The sequence below is a fragment of the Formica exsecta genome, unplaced genomic scaffold, assembly GCF_003651465.1.
Source record: "Formica exsecta isolate Colony F162 unplaced genomic scaffold, ASM365146v1 scaffold66, whole genome shotgun sequence".
NCBI lineage: Eukaryota > Metazoa > Arthropoda > Insecta > Hymenoptera > Formicidae > Formica > Formica exsecta.
In genome coordinates, this window is record NW_021853422.1 from 30,995 (window position 1) to 46,739 (window position 15,745).

At 36.6% G+C, this 15,745-nt stretch overlaps 1 protein-coding gene across 1 annotated transcript; it reads right to left on the reverse strand.

Moving 5' to 3' along the window:
- Window positions 1-3,044: 3,044 nt before the first annotated feature.
- On the reverse strand, window positions 3,045-3,972 carry LOC115242942. The gene is made up of 2 exons (XM_029819570.1): window positions 3,307-3,972; window positions 3,045-3,149 (listed from the first exon to the last, which is right to left on the reverse strand). Exons 1-2 carry the CDS (start codon window positions 3,928-3,930, stop codon window positions 3,045-3,047), a joined length of 729 nt encoding a protein of 242 aa, XP_029675430.1. The 5' UTR covers window positions 3,931-3,972.
- Window positions 3,973-15,745: the final 11,773 nt, after the last annotated feature.

A 15,745-nucleotide genomic window follows, 5' to 3' on the forward strand; every position in this document is an offset into this window, starting at 1 on the left:
CCACGCATATACTTTACAACGCGAAACGAGATCCCTATAATTGTTGTGTGGATGGGAAAGTGTGCAAACGAACTGTGTGCAAAAGAAATGTGCGCAAAAGAACTGTGCGCAGAAGAAATGTGTGCAAAAGAACTGTGCGCAAAAGAACTGTGTGCAAAAAAACTGTGTGCAAATGAACTGTGTGTAAACGAACTGTAACAAACGTTTATTTACCAAATAAAGTTAATAATAAATGTCAAAAAATTTCAAAATTATACATGCATACATGCGTGTGTATGTATTCCAAATTATACAAAAGTATGTGTTGTGTCCAAAAACAACGTGTCCAATTGAACTGTGCGCAAATGAAATGTGTCCAAACGAATTGTGCGCAATTAAAATGTGTCCAATCGAACGGTGCGCAACTTTATGTGTCTAATATCACAGTGTGCAATTGCAACGTGTCCAATTGTATTGTGCGCAAGTAAAGGTTTCTCTTTTCAGGGCCGTGTACAGCCACTTGTTGCCTTACGTCGGCGCAATTTACACCCGCGCGACGGAGAGAACGAGTCGGCAGCCGCGTTTATCGCTCAGCCTCAGGTCGGTAGGAAAATTCGTCGCAACATACATATATACATACATACAATGGCACAATACATATATATGTATTATAATATATAATAACGGTTATATGTACAACAATGTATACATTGTAACCGTAATTTCTTTTAAATTATTTAAATAATAATTATTTATTCGGCGGGCGGTTTTCGGTGCTCACGGCACACCTTCGGCGCGTATCTCGAATATCGATCCCGATATCCCGAAAAAGTCCATATATCACCAAAAAACCGAGTTGGGCGCCAGGTACGACAGGCCGCACCATTCACGATAATAGTAATGCTGAGAGACAATTTCGAGACCGATAATTAACGCGACGGCAAAATTCCGAGGCTACTCAATATACTCGAAATGGTAGAGGGGGCGGTTCGGGGGGAAACGGACGAGATCTTAAGAATCGAGAACACGGGAGCAAAAATGAGCATTCGATAAGTTAAAAATAAGGATAACAATAATAATACATTAAATGAAACAAGAGTATACAGCAGTTCACAGAAGTAATAATCGTGGACGACAATGGTTATTCTACAGACGAATAAAATGTCATATTATCTAATTTCCGCGGAGATCAACACGACCGTGCGCAACAGTATCAAATTACCAGGCGTCTTACACGCTTTTAACTCGACTTTTCGGCCGCGAGGATTTCCGCCGTACGAGACTTAATTAGGCCGCGACAACTAAAGAAATTTCTTGAATGCGCCGGTAACTACTTTACGCCCGTGAATCCGCTTCAATATAATATAAATTTCCCGGTGATCCGACTCGAATCGGTCTTTTAACACAGCTCGTGGTGCTGGAATGTGCCTCAATAATAATAACGACGACCCGTTTCTGGCATCACTGACGACGACCTTTGCTTGAAATACGCCACGTATATTACTCGGATGACAGAGCCTATTTTATATAATTCGGATGAGCGACGTGTGCCTGTCGGCCGTGCGACTCAATCTACCAAAAATATTCACAAAGTTAATTTACCAAAACGCGGGGCTCGACAACTATTAGGGCGCGACTCATCCGAATTAATTACCTACAAATTAACGGCAACACAATCTGGCTGGCGACGCTCGTCCTACCGGCTGGAAGATTTCGGGTTCTTCGTCGCAGTTTTTGCTTCGATATCGCTCGCTTCAGGAAACCTGCGTCCTACCGGATAGCTCGCCGAACAGTGCCGAGCGAGAGTCCTGCAGGAGACACGCCGGCGCGATAAATCGCTATCGTGCCACCTGTGGCGCTTTCGCGTTACGCAGGGCCGTCCTGGGCTTTACGACTTTCGTGTACCTGCTTCGGAGAGAACCATGTTGCGCAAAAATGCATTGTGGGTGGAAGTTTCAAATATATTAGGAGGTACATTTCATCATCTGTAAAAGGACCTTACTCTTATTTTGTCGTTTATAGTAAATGAGCTTTAAAATCAAATTATTTTTCAAGGATCTCTCAGTTTAGAAGAGGCTAAGGCTCGATGGAAATATCTACGAGACAACTACATAAAAGCCCGCAAAAAGGTTCGGGCGTACGTACCCAGCAGATCGGCAGGTACTGCTGCTAATGCCATTACCGAGAATAAGTCAAGGTTTCAATATTATGAACTTATGAGATTCCTGAACGATTCTAAGATATTCAATACGATAAGATTTATTTTTGTAGTCTTCGTAGACTATGGCATGATGGTCATTTATACTAAGCATCATTATGCAGATGGAACATATGATGATGATTCCTTTATTTTCTAGTTTTTATGCTTTTCTGTGATACATGTCATTAATATCGAAAAGAAACAAATACTGAAGTGACCATACACCATTTTTATCATTTTCTTTAATTTCCGCACAATGGTTGCTTTTTTTCTTTAAAGAGTCATAAGACTGCATTACATAATCGTTCGAAACTCCAGTTTTGTTTTTAGTTTTGTATACTTTGATATTATATGTTTATTTTTTTATTCTACAGAAAGCATCTTTGGGACTTTATAAATACGGTAAAACTTTAATGTTTTAATCTACTGTAGAAAGTTTGTTTTTTCTTAAAGTGGACCAAAGATTGTAATTGTACGTCAACTTAAAATGTGATTTTGCTTGCAGACACATTACTATAAAAGTACAAACGAACGCGTGAGATTAGTTAAGCGCTGAATATAGTGTTATGGGTGTGTACGCATCAAGTATAATAATATATGATGTATATTTTAAAATGTTAACTGTTGAATAAATATACATTTAACTGAACTTCTTTTATTAATGAATATACAAGATATTAGCTGTAACAATTACTTTAGGATTTGCTAACGTTTTAGCATTATTATTTTCATGGAAATATGATAGATTCAAAAGTATATTATTACCCAGTTAGCCAAGTCTGTTCTAACAGATTTTGGCAAGGCCTGCTACAAATTATTATCAGCAAAAAGGCTACGAATTGGGTACAAAAGTTGTTATTACCGATTAAGCTGGCAGATTGACGGCAAAAATTGAGCAAAGGTTGCCGACATAACCCGACAGTAAATTGGCGGTGGAAACCGAGCAAAGCTTGCTGACATGACTGACAGACTAGCATCAGATTGTCGGCACGAACTGAGCAAGATCTGGCGTGCACAATATAATAGCATATTGGCAAGACAAACAGAAAAGTTTAATTGTCAGAGATTAATCTTTTAGCACTTCTCAATACAAATTAATAGAAAATAAATTCTAAAAAAGAACTCACCTGAATCACAACGTGCTTCCCATCTATCGCACATATACAATGCGGGAAATTCCATTTTTCCTCAAACTTATCCGCGATTCTCAACCAACTCTCTTCGTTTGTCGGTGGCATTACAGATTCGTGGAGAGAATTCCACAATACCTCGCATGTCTCAGATACTATTTTTGGAACAGTGCTTATTCCAATCCTAAATGCATAAGATATTGAGGCCATACTGTCACCGGAGGCTAAGTAACGCAAACATACTAGAAGCCGTGCACGTGCCGGTATTGGATCTCGAACAACAATCTGTTTTTCAAGGAGAAGCCCAACAATATTCAGCAATTGATCAAACATTTCTATACACATTCTACAGTAATTGTAGAACATTTCCAAGTCTTGTAGCTCCATTTCTTTGACCAAATTGTCACTGGCTCCTTGCATATGTCTTCGCAATTGTGTGAATATTGGGCGAACCCATATTCTCTGACTATGTTCTTCTTCACGCTTCACTAGAAGTTTCCATAGTGCAATGAGTTCCAATATATTCCGTTTTCCAACTTTCCGGCGTTGAAGCGTTTGTTTTGTCTTCCTCCACTTCTGCAATCGTATGCCAATAATCGCTAATATGTGATTAGAATCCATATTCAAGAGATCCCATGAACTCTCGAAAAACGAGTATTTCAAATATACTTATAATCTAATAAAGATTTAAAAAATAAATAATTTAGGTTCTTTTAGGGCAGAGGGACTAAATGCACGTGACAAAAATAATGAAAAAATTACCTTCTTTACCTTCAAAATTTCCAGTAGGCAACGAAAAAGATTAAATGTAACGACTCCGAGTTTAACAACAGATTATGCTATTATTTATTGCAATCTTAACCATGCATACGACTACATACATTGCGCTTCCACACATTCATACATGCAAAGTACCCCATTTTCATGGCGCGTATTTAGCAATACATCTAAATAATAACAACCAATCGAGAATCCATTTAGTATTTCTGCTCTGTTGTACAACAGAAGGCCTGATCTCTTATTGGTTAAGCTTGTTACGCTTTACGCAAAATTTTACGAAATATGCTCCATGTGCATGGCGACTTTTTAAATGGCGTAAGTTTTGGCATATTACTAGAATATGCAGGTTACGCGGCGGTGGCGCGTACGTATCTTCCCTGCCGAAAATGGTCGATTAAAACGGATTTTAAAAAATTACTAGATCATTTCAGATATCAATCTTTTCCCTAAAATCGATTCGTCATCCAAGATATCAATTTTAGTCCAATTAAATTCGTGGCTTAATTGTCTATGATCCGTAATCACCTAATGTTGTTGTGTATTACGATATATATGGCGGTAATGTTCGTTAATTCTGGTTTTTAAAAGTCTGCAAATTTGTCTGACGTACGATGCATCGCAGTCTTTACAGGAAATTTTATATACTACATTGTTACGTGATTCTGTGACTAGTTTGTCCTTATGTACTTTTATAAAACGTTTAAGATTATTAATCCCTGTGTATGAAAGTTTAATATTTGAGTTTTTTGTCACAAGTTTAAATTGATCTGCGACACCAGCCACGCATGGAATATTAAAATAGGAGCATTTTTTGTCATTGTTTATGTCATTGTTATGAGAGTTAGAATGATTGTCATGATTTTTTAAAAAAAGTTTCTTTAAGCGCTCGTTGATTACATTAAAAATCAAAGTCAACGGATATCCGTTTTCCAATAGGGTGTTGATTACGAACTCAAAGTTTTTCTTATGATATCTTGGATGAGACAAATGAAAGGCTCTGTCCACAAGACTAATGATCGTGCCTTTTTTATGACAAAATGGATGTTGTGATTCAAAGTTGAGATATCTCCCTGAAAATGTAGATGTTATGATGTCAGGGTCAACGCTACTCACGTTCACACTGTGGTTTCGTATATTCACTGTATTTTAAAGTTTAATACAAGATGTACAGCATTCGTGTTCGTAAACGATTGTACCTTTAAAATCGTAGCAAGACAACGTTCGATTAATGACTCTGAGCTCACAAATTATTTTATGCGACAACGGACACACTCGTATCGCGACAACGCCTCGAGTCATGACTCTGGATCGCAACAGTAGTCTAGTTTCCACCGAAGTATTAATTCGCATCTAGCGCGGCGTAGGACCGCGGTTTCCACCGAAGTCATCGGTCCGATTCTGTTTCGGTGCGCATCGAATTTAACGTTTCCATCGACTTAAATTTAGTCCTACGCCGCGCTAGATGCGAATTGATACTTACGGTGGAAACTAGAATCGCAACGATGCCTCGAGATAAACTCGGGTCGCGATTACGCCTAGGAGACGACTCGGATCGCAACGATTATTTTTTATATAGAGCTCTCGGATTCTCGTCAATTGCTAATAACAAAACCAACTGTATCCTAGCGACCGTTACCCCATGAACTTCGCATGTTTTTTTCTGAATACCGCTGATCTATGTATGCGGCTCGATAGATGCGTGTGCGCATGTGTCCATGTCATTGTGCTTTAAATCTATATTTTCATACTATATAACTATGTTGTGCACGACCTTTAAATTTTGTAACGCAACAGTAGGTTTGTGAAACCAATCAAACTCGACCACATCATTATTAGTAACAATGGTGACATCGAGGAAATTTAGTCGATTATTGACTCCTTCCTCCAACGTAAATTGTAATCTCGGGTGAAGCGAGTTAAAAGTTTTAAGCACGACGTTAAACATGGAGGAGGGGGCCGCCTCTAATTACTGAAGATGGTCCAAATTTCGAACCGAAACGTTTAATAAATATAATTCACATGAGATTCACGGAATTATACAATGTAAAAAATTGATAGAAAAATTAAAACTTAAAAATTAATATAAAAAATTAAAAATCTATACAAAAATTAAAAATTAATAATGTAAAACATCCTCTGGATGTCCTCTGGACGTCTTTTGAACGTTTGTGTTGTTAGGGTGGCGGTAGCAACATTTTTTTAAAAACAGATCGGAAAGAATTTAAAGTAACAGTTGAGAATATGGGGAAATCGGAAATCAATGTGAGCGGATGGAAAATAGTTCATGCAGACGCTTGTCTGCACAATCGTCAGATATTTTATAAGTTTGGGCGTGGCACAAAGATCCCAGCAAATACAAATCTAGTCATATGGGCCTGTAACAGTGGTGCGAAACATGATCCACCATTCCATATTTCAAAACACTCCAAGGTGCCACCTTCCAACTATGCTCATACAATTTTGGAGGATTTAGATTCAAAGAAAATAGCAACTTTTACAGAAGAGACAGACGGACAGTCTTCAGGAGAATCACCAGTAATCACCAGTAATCATATTTGAATGCATTCAAGAATCATATTTGCAACATTGCCAATTCTTACATTTTCACTAGACATTTCTTTGCCACAATAATACTATGTTATTACATAGCATAACTATATCTCATTAAATAATTCTAAAAAATAAGCACTCTATAAGTTTCGGATTCGTAATATCCCATACAGCACAGATCATTGCGATTATATTGCAGCAACATTGCAATGTTGCAAATTGCAATGCAACATTACAAAGACATTGCAGAAATATAGAGCCACAAAGTACCAGCACACTTGTAGCAACATGACATTAATATTTCGGAAATATTGCAAAATTCAATTTTTATATAATTTTAATAATAAAATATTATAATAAAATAATTTTTTGCAATATTTCTACATGAAAGATGTTAACGATAAACAATACTAAATGGTTCATTTTAAGTTGCAATATTGCGGTGAAAGATTGCTACAATATGTATGCAATCTTTGTGTGCTGTATGGGATTTCTGAGTGATGTATTTTGAAAACATCGCTGATGTATTAGTAAGAATTTTTATTATCTAAAATATATTACATACAGGGTGTCCCGCAACGTGATGTCCACACTGAAACTGTGTATTCTTTGTGTCATTCTAAGTCAAAAAGTCTTAATACACATATGCCCTAATGCGGGACACCCTGTATATATTATTTAAAAAAGACGCGCAAACAAGTGTTCGATGTTTCGCACGCCGCGCTCTTTTAATATGCTTGCCTAAATTCACAAGTCCTTGGCGTGATAACTCTTCGCCATCGCTATCACACAATAAAAGATTATGTTCCCAAAAATATTGTAAGTTTGTCAAAAGAAATAAGAAAATTGCTCAAATCCGAACAGCGCACATTGAAAAATTAGAAAATATAATAGATCGAAATAAGAAACTTTACAAAAACGGGTAACGGTATATACTGAACGCGCCGAAATAAATGAACATTTTATAATAATCACCGCGGTTATAACAGAGTTAATACGCGACGCGGAACATACAATCGAATATTTGACATATATACGCAAAGGAGCAATGCATCCGAAATTAATGTCGATAGAAACGATTATTACACATTTAAAAGAAGCGACGCAACAGTACGACGAAAGCTAGGTTAGGGAGAGGAAACGGACAGTAGAACTTAATAGGTTAAAGTGCAGGGAGGCGGAAGAAGTAAGAGTGTAAAAAGGTGAGAAGAGGAGAAGGAAACGAAAGGAGAGGAGAGACTGAAGGAAGAAGAAGACGGAGAACATGGAGAAGTGGATGAAGGAGCGGGTGGAGGAAGTGAGGGGAATAAGGAATGAATTAAGACTATAGAGAGAAAAGAGGGAGAGAGGAAGGAAAGAAGAGGGTAAAAGGTCAACAGTGACTACAGAGAAGGAGAGCGAAGAAGAGCAGGAAGAGGAGAGAAAGGAGAATATCACCCCATCTCGTAGGGACCGAACAAAGGAAAGAGAGAAGAGGTAGAAGGAGTAAGGGAGGCGACAAAGGAGGAGAACGAGGAGGAAGAGGAAGAGAGGAGAGGGGAAATGGAGAATGATGGAAAAAGCGAATATGGAAAGAGGATACGGAAGAAGCGTGGTAGTAGGCAACAAAAGGATCTGGAAAGATGAGAAGAGGAGAAGGAAACGAAAGGAGAGGAGAGACTGAAGGAAGAAGAAGACGGAGAACATGGAGAAGTTGATGAAGGAGCAGGTAGAGGAAGTGAGGGGAATAAGGAATGAATTAAGACTATGGAGAGAAAAGAGAGAGAGAGGAAGGAAAGAAGAGGGTAAAAGGTCAACAGTGACTACAGAGAAGGAGAGCGAAGAAGAGCAGGAAGAGGAGAGAAAGGAGAATATCACCCCATCTCGTAGGGACCGAACAAAGGAAAGAGAGAAGAGGTAGAAGGAGTAAGGGAGGCGACAAAGGAGGAGAGCAAGGAGGAAGAGGAAGAGAGAAGAGGGGAAATGGAGAATGGTGGAAAAAGCGAAGATGGAAAGAGGGTATGGAAGAAGCGTGGTAGTAGGCAACAAAAGGATCTGGATGGAAGGGAGAGAATGGATATGGATAGGAAAGAGGAAACGGAAAGGGAAAGAAGGACGGGAAGGAGAGAAGAGGGAAGACAGGGGAGAAAAGGGGAAGGTGGGGAGAGGGGAAGTGGGAGGGAGATGGTGGGACGAGGAAGGGGAGGGAGGAATATTTGTAAGGTCGCAAAGGGCCAGGTCGGGTTTAAATAAGAATAGAAAATGTAGAGGAAGGTAGAGGAGTGTAAAGGTTTGGGTACGTTCCTAAAAAACGCCTTCAAACCCCATTGGGGACGAATAAAGGATACATACATACATACAAGAAGCGACGCAACAATTACAACAAGGAATGTATTTCCCGTTCAAAGTTCACGCGGAAGATTGGCTAGCGATAGAAGAATATACCAAAATAAGCGCGTTTTACGATAAAAGAAATATTTATACCATATTGCGATTCCCATTAATTACACAACCGAGTTACGATATTATAAACGTTATTACATTTCCCGTACCGATGAATAATAACATATTTACTATAACCGAAATAAATAATAAAATAATTGCCATAGATAAGGAAAAATTAACTTATCTTAGAATAACGGAAAGCGATTTAAAAAATTATATAGGAATAAATTCCAAATATACGTGTGAAAATACGATACCGATATATCGCATGAATCAAAACGCACCGTGCGAAATACAAATGTATACACTATCACAACACAATTGTAAAGCACAACTGGTAAGTTCGAAAAATGCGATCTGGACAAAACTACAACAGCGCACACATGGTTATATGCGACCGCGACCGACCAACAGATAACGATACAATACGATAATCGATACGAACACAAAAGAATAATAAAAAATACAGGAAAAATCACATTAAAAGGAAAATGTAAATTAACGACAACAGATATGACGATACAGTCAATAAAAACAGTAGACGAAACAAACATAGAAACCTACTTACCAGAAATAAATATCACGCTTCTACAGATATACAAGACGCACGATAACGACACACTAGAAAACGTAACGCTACACCGAACAGAACTAACAAAATTAAAAAATAAACTAGAAGAATTAAATAATAATCTACAAGACAACGAACAAAATTTCTTTGTTCAAAAACAATTTGCTTATCCAATGGCGACAAGCGGAATCATAACAATAATTATAATAGCCATTGTGTAACGCGGTCACCTTGCTCGACGCTCGGATCGGCTCGTCGGTGTCCGGGTTCGAGAGAAGAGGAGACTCAAGCTTACGAAAACACAGAGTGAAGCGAAAAGATAGTTTATTGAAAGCAAGATAGATAGATACAGCGTGCAGGGCCGGGTGATGTCGTGCGTTGAGCGGTGTCGCTGGTAGCAGGGTGCGGGGCGCAAAGCGGAGCCACACAGCGATTAGCGCAAAGCGGCGAGAAGCGCAAGACAGGTGCGGCGTGCAGTCGTCAACGGCTTTATTTACATGCGACTACGGCGCTACGGCGCGGCTACAGCTAGCGGACAGGCTTACGACTAGCGGGCTTAGTACTACGGCGCGGTTAGAGCTAGCGGACTTATTACTTCTTCTTCTTCGTGTGGGGGTTGGCACCGACGAGTACTCGTCACACGGCCATCAACAGGTTTACAGAGAAGTAATCAAAAGATATAACACTCAAAAAAAGAAAAGTATCCTTGTAGAGACGTGATCAAAAGATATAGCACTCAAAAAAAGAAAAGTATTTATAGAGTAGCAATTAGTAGTGTAGTAAAAGTAGAGTAGTAATGTGAGACGGCCGATCTAGTCCGCCATTTTTTGCCTCTCCAGACTTATTACTAACAGCTCTTATTACCAGAGAGAAGCCTGAGAGCGGCCATCCCAGCGTTTTTCGTACGATAGCTTTCGGTCCCGTACAGCAGCGCCTCTACGTCCATTTTACAGACGCTTGGAACTACACTACGGCGCGGTTATAACTAGCGGACTTATTACGAACAGGTCTTATTACTAGCAGGGTTAAGACTAGCAGGCTTATGACTACAGCGGTTATAACTAGCGGACTTATCTCTATCATGCGGCGAATATCTACAGCGCGGCATGTACATGCACTTACGAGCTAATGTCAGGTTAGGTGGCTAGGTATTGCGGGCAGGGCCGAGTGTCACGTCGGGGCCTGCCTTGGCAACGGAAACCGGCGAAACCTAAGCCCGGACAGGTACTAGGAGCCAGCGAAACCCGACAGGGCTAAGCGAAACCTTAGCCCGAGGAGTGGTGACAGGAGTCGGCGAAACCCGAAAGGGCTGAGCAAAACCTCAGCCCGAAGGTAGAGAGAGCCGGCGAAACCCGGCAGAGCCAAGCGAAACGGTCGGTTCCGCGTGGGGGGACTGCGAGAGAGATAGCGTGGGCCGAGAGCGATAGCGCATGCCGAAAGAGACAGCGATTAGGTAGAGTGAATAAGCGGGATAGGTTGAGCGGGGTGAAGCAAGCGAGCTTGGTATATATATATATATATGGAGCGACACGACCACCTATAGTCCTGTCGTTAAGCTATCTCCTCCGAAAACTAATCGAACAGGAGGTGATAAAACTACCCACCTCGAAGGAGCGCCAGGCAGTCCTAATCATAAAATCACACGAAGCAGTTATAGTCATACAATTATATAGTACAGTCGAACTTAACAAAAGTAACCACGAGACGGACAATTGTAATCGTTTTAATAATAGAGAACGTCCCAGCTGATCTCGCGACGGCAGCCGCGATATCAGGCACATTAAGCAACTCTATACCGCGATAAGCCAAACAGTTGTAGAGCGAGAAAAAAAGGAAGAATTAAAGCTGATATCTTCAAATAAAAAGATTTTATTCTAATACGACTACAAGTTTGGTACAAACGGCGAGAAGACCCTGAACGATCCCGAACTTCCCAGTTCTAATTTGGCCAACGAGCCCCAAAAATCTCCGTGCTTCCACGGAGACACAACACAGTCTTAATATTAAATTTGGTGGAAAACGACTTTTGTCCTCTAAAAATCCTGACATTGAGGATTTATTAAAAGATTTTGTTACATGGAGCTCAAGATGGTTTATATTATCAGAAAGAATATCGAAAATTCCTTGTTTAAAAGGATTTAATGTGACAGTACAAGCTATTCTACATACATATAAAGATCTCGAAGGACAATATGAAGCATTTGAACTTGCTACAGGATTATGCAATCAAGACTCCGTTGAACATTTATTCTCCAAATTTAGGCAACGCGGAGGATTTAATCCTAATCCTACAGCAAGAATTATCCGGCTCTCTTTTAGGCATATACTTTGTACAGGATATATACAAACAAGTGAAAAGGGTAATGTTCAGTGCCCAGAAACCAAATCTCTCATTAATCCACCAAATCAATTTGTAAAGACAATAGAAAATTTCCTGAGTGAAAGTCATACTATTATACAACATGATATTGATCCTGAAGATGAATTGCTTGAGAAAGATACAAAAATTCTAGAAGAATATGATTATGTCGAAGATTCTGAAAATATAAATTCGCTAAACATTTATGATCAAAATGCTATTGCATTTTTTGCTGGGTATGTAGCACGACGAAGCGTTGCAAAAACAAATGGCGACAATTGCCGCAATATTATGATGAAAACGTCAATGGATGACGCGACAGAAAATGAAAAATACATAGAATTTAGAGAATATCCAAATATAGACGAAGACGCCCCTACTGTTACAAAATTAATACGACCGACAGCCTTTTTTGCCAAAGTGGTCGAAACGCAATTAAGAGCATTTAATCGAACTTGGCAATATTATTGGTGTTCCACACAAATTTTGAATAAAATAACAGATGAGTGCGTAGATTTAACGAATAAAATACATCCTGAATGGTTAGATCAAAACAACGCATGCTACAATCATCGGCTGCAAGCACTGAAATATATGATCAGCGTTAAACTATATTCTCGTACGAGATACAATAATCGTGCTAACAAAATAGCCGGTGCACCCTATAGAAAAGTCAAAAACTTTTCAAATAAGTAAAATTTAAACGTGACTGTAAAGGAAAAACTAAAAAGGAATAAACTATCTTTAACACCATCTTATATCTTACCACAAAAGAGAAAAAATGATAGAAGAGATAATATGGAAATAGAAAAACAGAGTTAGAGAAAAAAAGCACAAAGTAAGAAAACTAAAATGAATAAAAGTAATATAAAGAAGAAAAATAGATTGGAAAAAGCAACAACAAGTATTTATAAAAACGTTAAAAGGTAAACAATAACAGGTAAACAATGTAGAACGTATATTTCTTAAAAAATATAGTTAAACTCTAATCATATATAAGTTGATACATTTCCTATAAATTATTATCATTGTTTGTATCTTACAGTTCCATCATTGTAGAAAGAAATATTTATTGTTGCATTATAATATAATATTGCGTACATAATGTTCTAATACATTTAGCTATAAAATAGTTACAAATTATATTATTTGCAACTGTTATATACAACAAATAAATATAACTTTCAGGTAATAAGAAAAATAAGTATAAATTTTTTTGAATTTCGTAGAAGATTGCAATATAAGTTGATATAATTGCATAAATTGTAGACTAGCAGATTTGATCACGGAATAAATAAATAACACTAATGCGGTCATGCTAAGAAATTGAAAAAAACATGCATTTTCTAATTACCAAAGATGCAAAATAAGATACAAACAATAATAAAGTTTTAAGGAATTAGCGCAAAATATGTTAAATTGTTGGCACACAGTATTCTACAATTAAAAAAAAAGACATACACGAAAACCGTAAAATATAAATATGAATATATTATATGAATATAATATATAAATTTACAAATTAAATAATAGATTTACAATTATATATTTCCATGATTTTCTATTAAGTTTAATATAAAAGTATTATTTGTAATCTTTTTTTTTTAAAGAATAAAATTCTTTTTTTTTTCTATTTATATCTTTCTTAATTCAAAATTGATTCTATATTTATATTAATAAATTTATATTGAAAATGGCTGTAATATGTAAAAATATATTCATTATATTATTATATCATTTGAAATAACATACTTTAATAGGCTATTAATAAATTGATAATAATAGATGATAGATAATAGGTCTATTTAGTTTAGTATCATTTTTAATGCAGAACGTAAATTTTTTTAAGAACAAAAGTTTAATAATAAAGATGTATATATAGTATATATGTATATGTGTATGTATATAGTTATATATATATATATATATATATATAACTATATACATACACATATACATATATACTATATATACATCTTTATTATTAAACTTTTGTTCTTAAAAAAATTTACGTTCTGCATTAAAAATGATACTAAACTAAATAGACCTATTATCTATCATCTATTATTATCAATTTATTAATAGCCTATTAAAGTATGTTATTTCAAATGATATAATAATATAATGAATATATTTTTACATATTACAGCCATTTTCAATATAAATTTATTAATATAAATATAGAATCAATTTTGAATTAAGAAAGATATAAATAGAAAAAAAAAAGAATTTTATTCTTTAAAAAAAAAAGATTACAAATAATACTTTTATATTAAACTTAATAGAAAATCATGGAAATATATAATTGTAAATCTATTATTTAATTTGTAAATTACAAAAACTTTAAGAATAAATTATTTTTTACATATTTTGTATGAAATTTATCTGATTTTGCGAATAATAAATTATTAATTGTTTATATTTTTAATTGTTATATTTTTACATATGTATTAAAAAATAATTGATACATATGCTGAGTATAATCATTATTATTGATGTTTGCAATTCGACTTATTATAAGAGCGCGATAAAGAGAGAAAGTAGGCGCACTCGTAATTGCCGCGCGTCATGACGAAATGAGTCATGGCGCAGCACGCGCGAATTGTAGACTCCGAATCAATTACCATCAAGCGCCAATCAGCGCGTGAATTCACGTCACTGGCGCCCAATCCGTGGCCGCCAGTTAGCGGTCGGGCAAAAGGCCCGGTAATAACCGACTCATCGGAAACAATAATAATTATAACAAGAAGAATCTCAAAACAGTTCGAGACAAAACACGTTCAACAAAAACTGTCACCGGAAGATGCGTCAGTCTCTCGAATCGACGAGATTCTTCTAGAAGGGCAAGCAATTATAAAAGTGGCACGCGGAAGGAGCGACTCGCTTTTCGCACAAAGTCGTTAGCGCAAACACGTTGTTTAAATCGAGAAAACCCGCACTAATTTCGGCGAAGTTTCCGCGTTGAATTTGCTCCTTTCGCTCCGTTACTCGCGGACAGCGAAATTTCGATTCGCGCATCTCGCTCAAAAGCGTTATCCGTTGCTCGCGGAACGTGTTACCGCGCGGTTGTTGTAAATAACTGTAAATAGTGTATCTCTTGTTCTCGTTTATTAAACTTTGTGCCGTTAAATTGCCTGTCGAAGTTTCTAGTCGTTTGTCCCGTCGTTGTCCAAGATTGAGTCCAAGCGCTCCTCACTTGCGCGTCCACTTAAACGCAAACAATTGGCAAAACCGGATATTGGTATTATTTTTACATTAAACCTAAACACCTTTGTTCTATATATTTTTATGCTATATACTTTTATTTTTTTTACTTGAGATATAATATATTACTTTTGTTTCAAAGTAAATAGTATACACATGACTAGTTTATAATAAGATTACACACACACACATGTCATAAAAATTATAAATGATATTATTTTATTTTACAAATTTTGTTATAAATTATATTATAAATATTGAGAATACACATACATTCTCTTATATTCTTCAGAATACTTTATACTCTATATTAAGAATAATCTTCCGCTTCTCATAAGACGGTAAGTATTTTATTATTTGTCTTTTTAACAATTCACCATGCATGTATCAACTTTTTTGAATTAATATTGATTTATTTTCAGTTATTTCATACGTGAAATATATATTTTTCTTTATACAAAAATATAAATAAATTTGATAAATTTTCAACATTTGTTAAAATTTAAGCGTAATTTATATTTTAGTAGACAAAAATATTGTTCTTTTTA

Excerpts from the sequence above, each read along its gene's own strand:
- LOC115242942 (XM_029819570.1), bottom strand. The coding sequence starts at position 3,930 with ATGGATTCTAATCACATATTAGCGATTATTGGCATACGATTGCAGAAG. Across the intron at positions 3,150-3,306 it reads GGAAGCACGTTGTGATTCAG|TCTGTCAGTCATGTCAGCAA; the intron begins GTGAGTTCTTTT and ends ATCTGATGCTAG.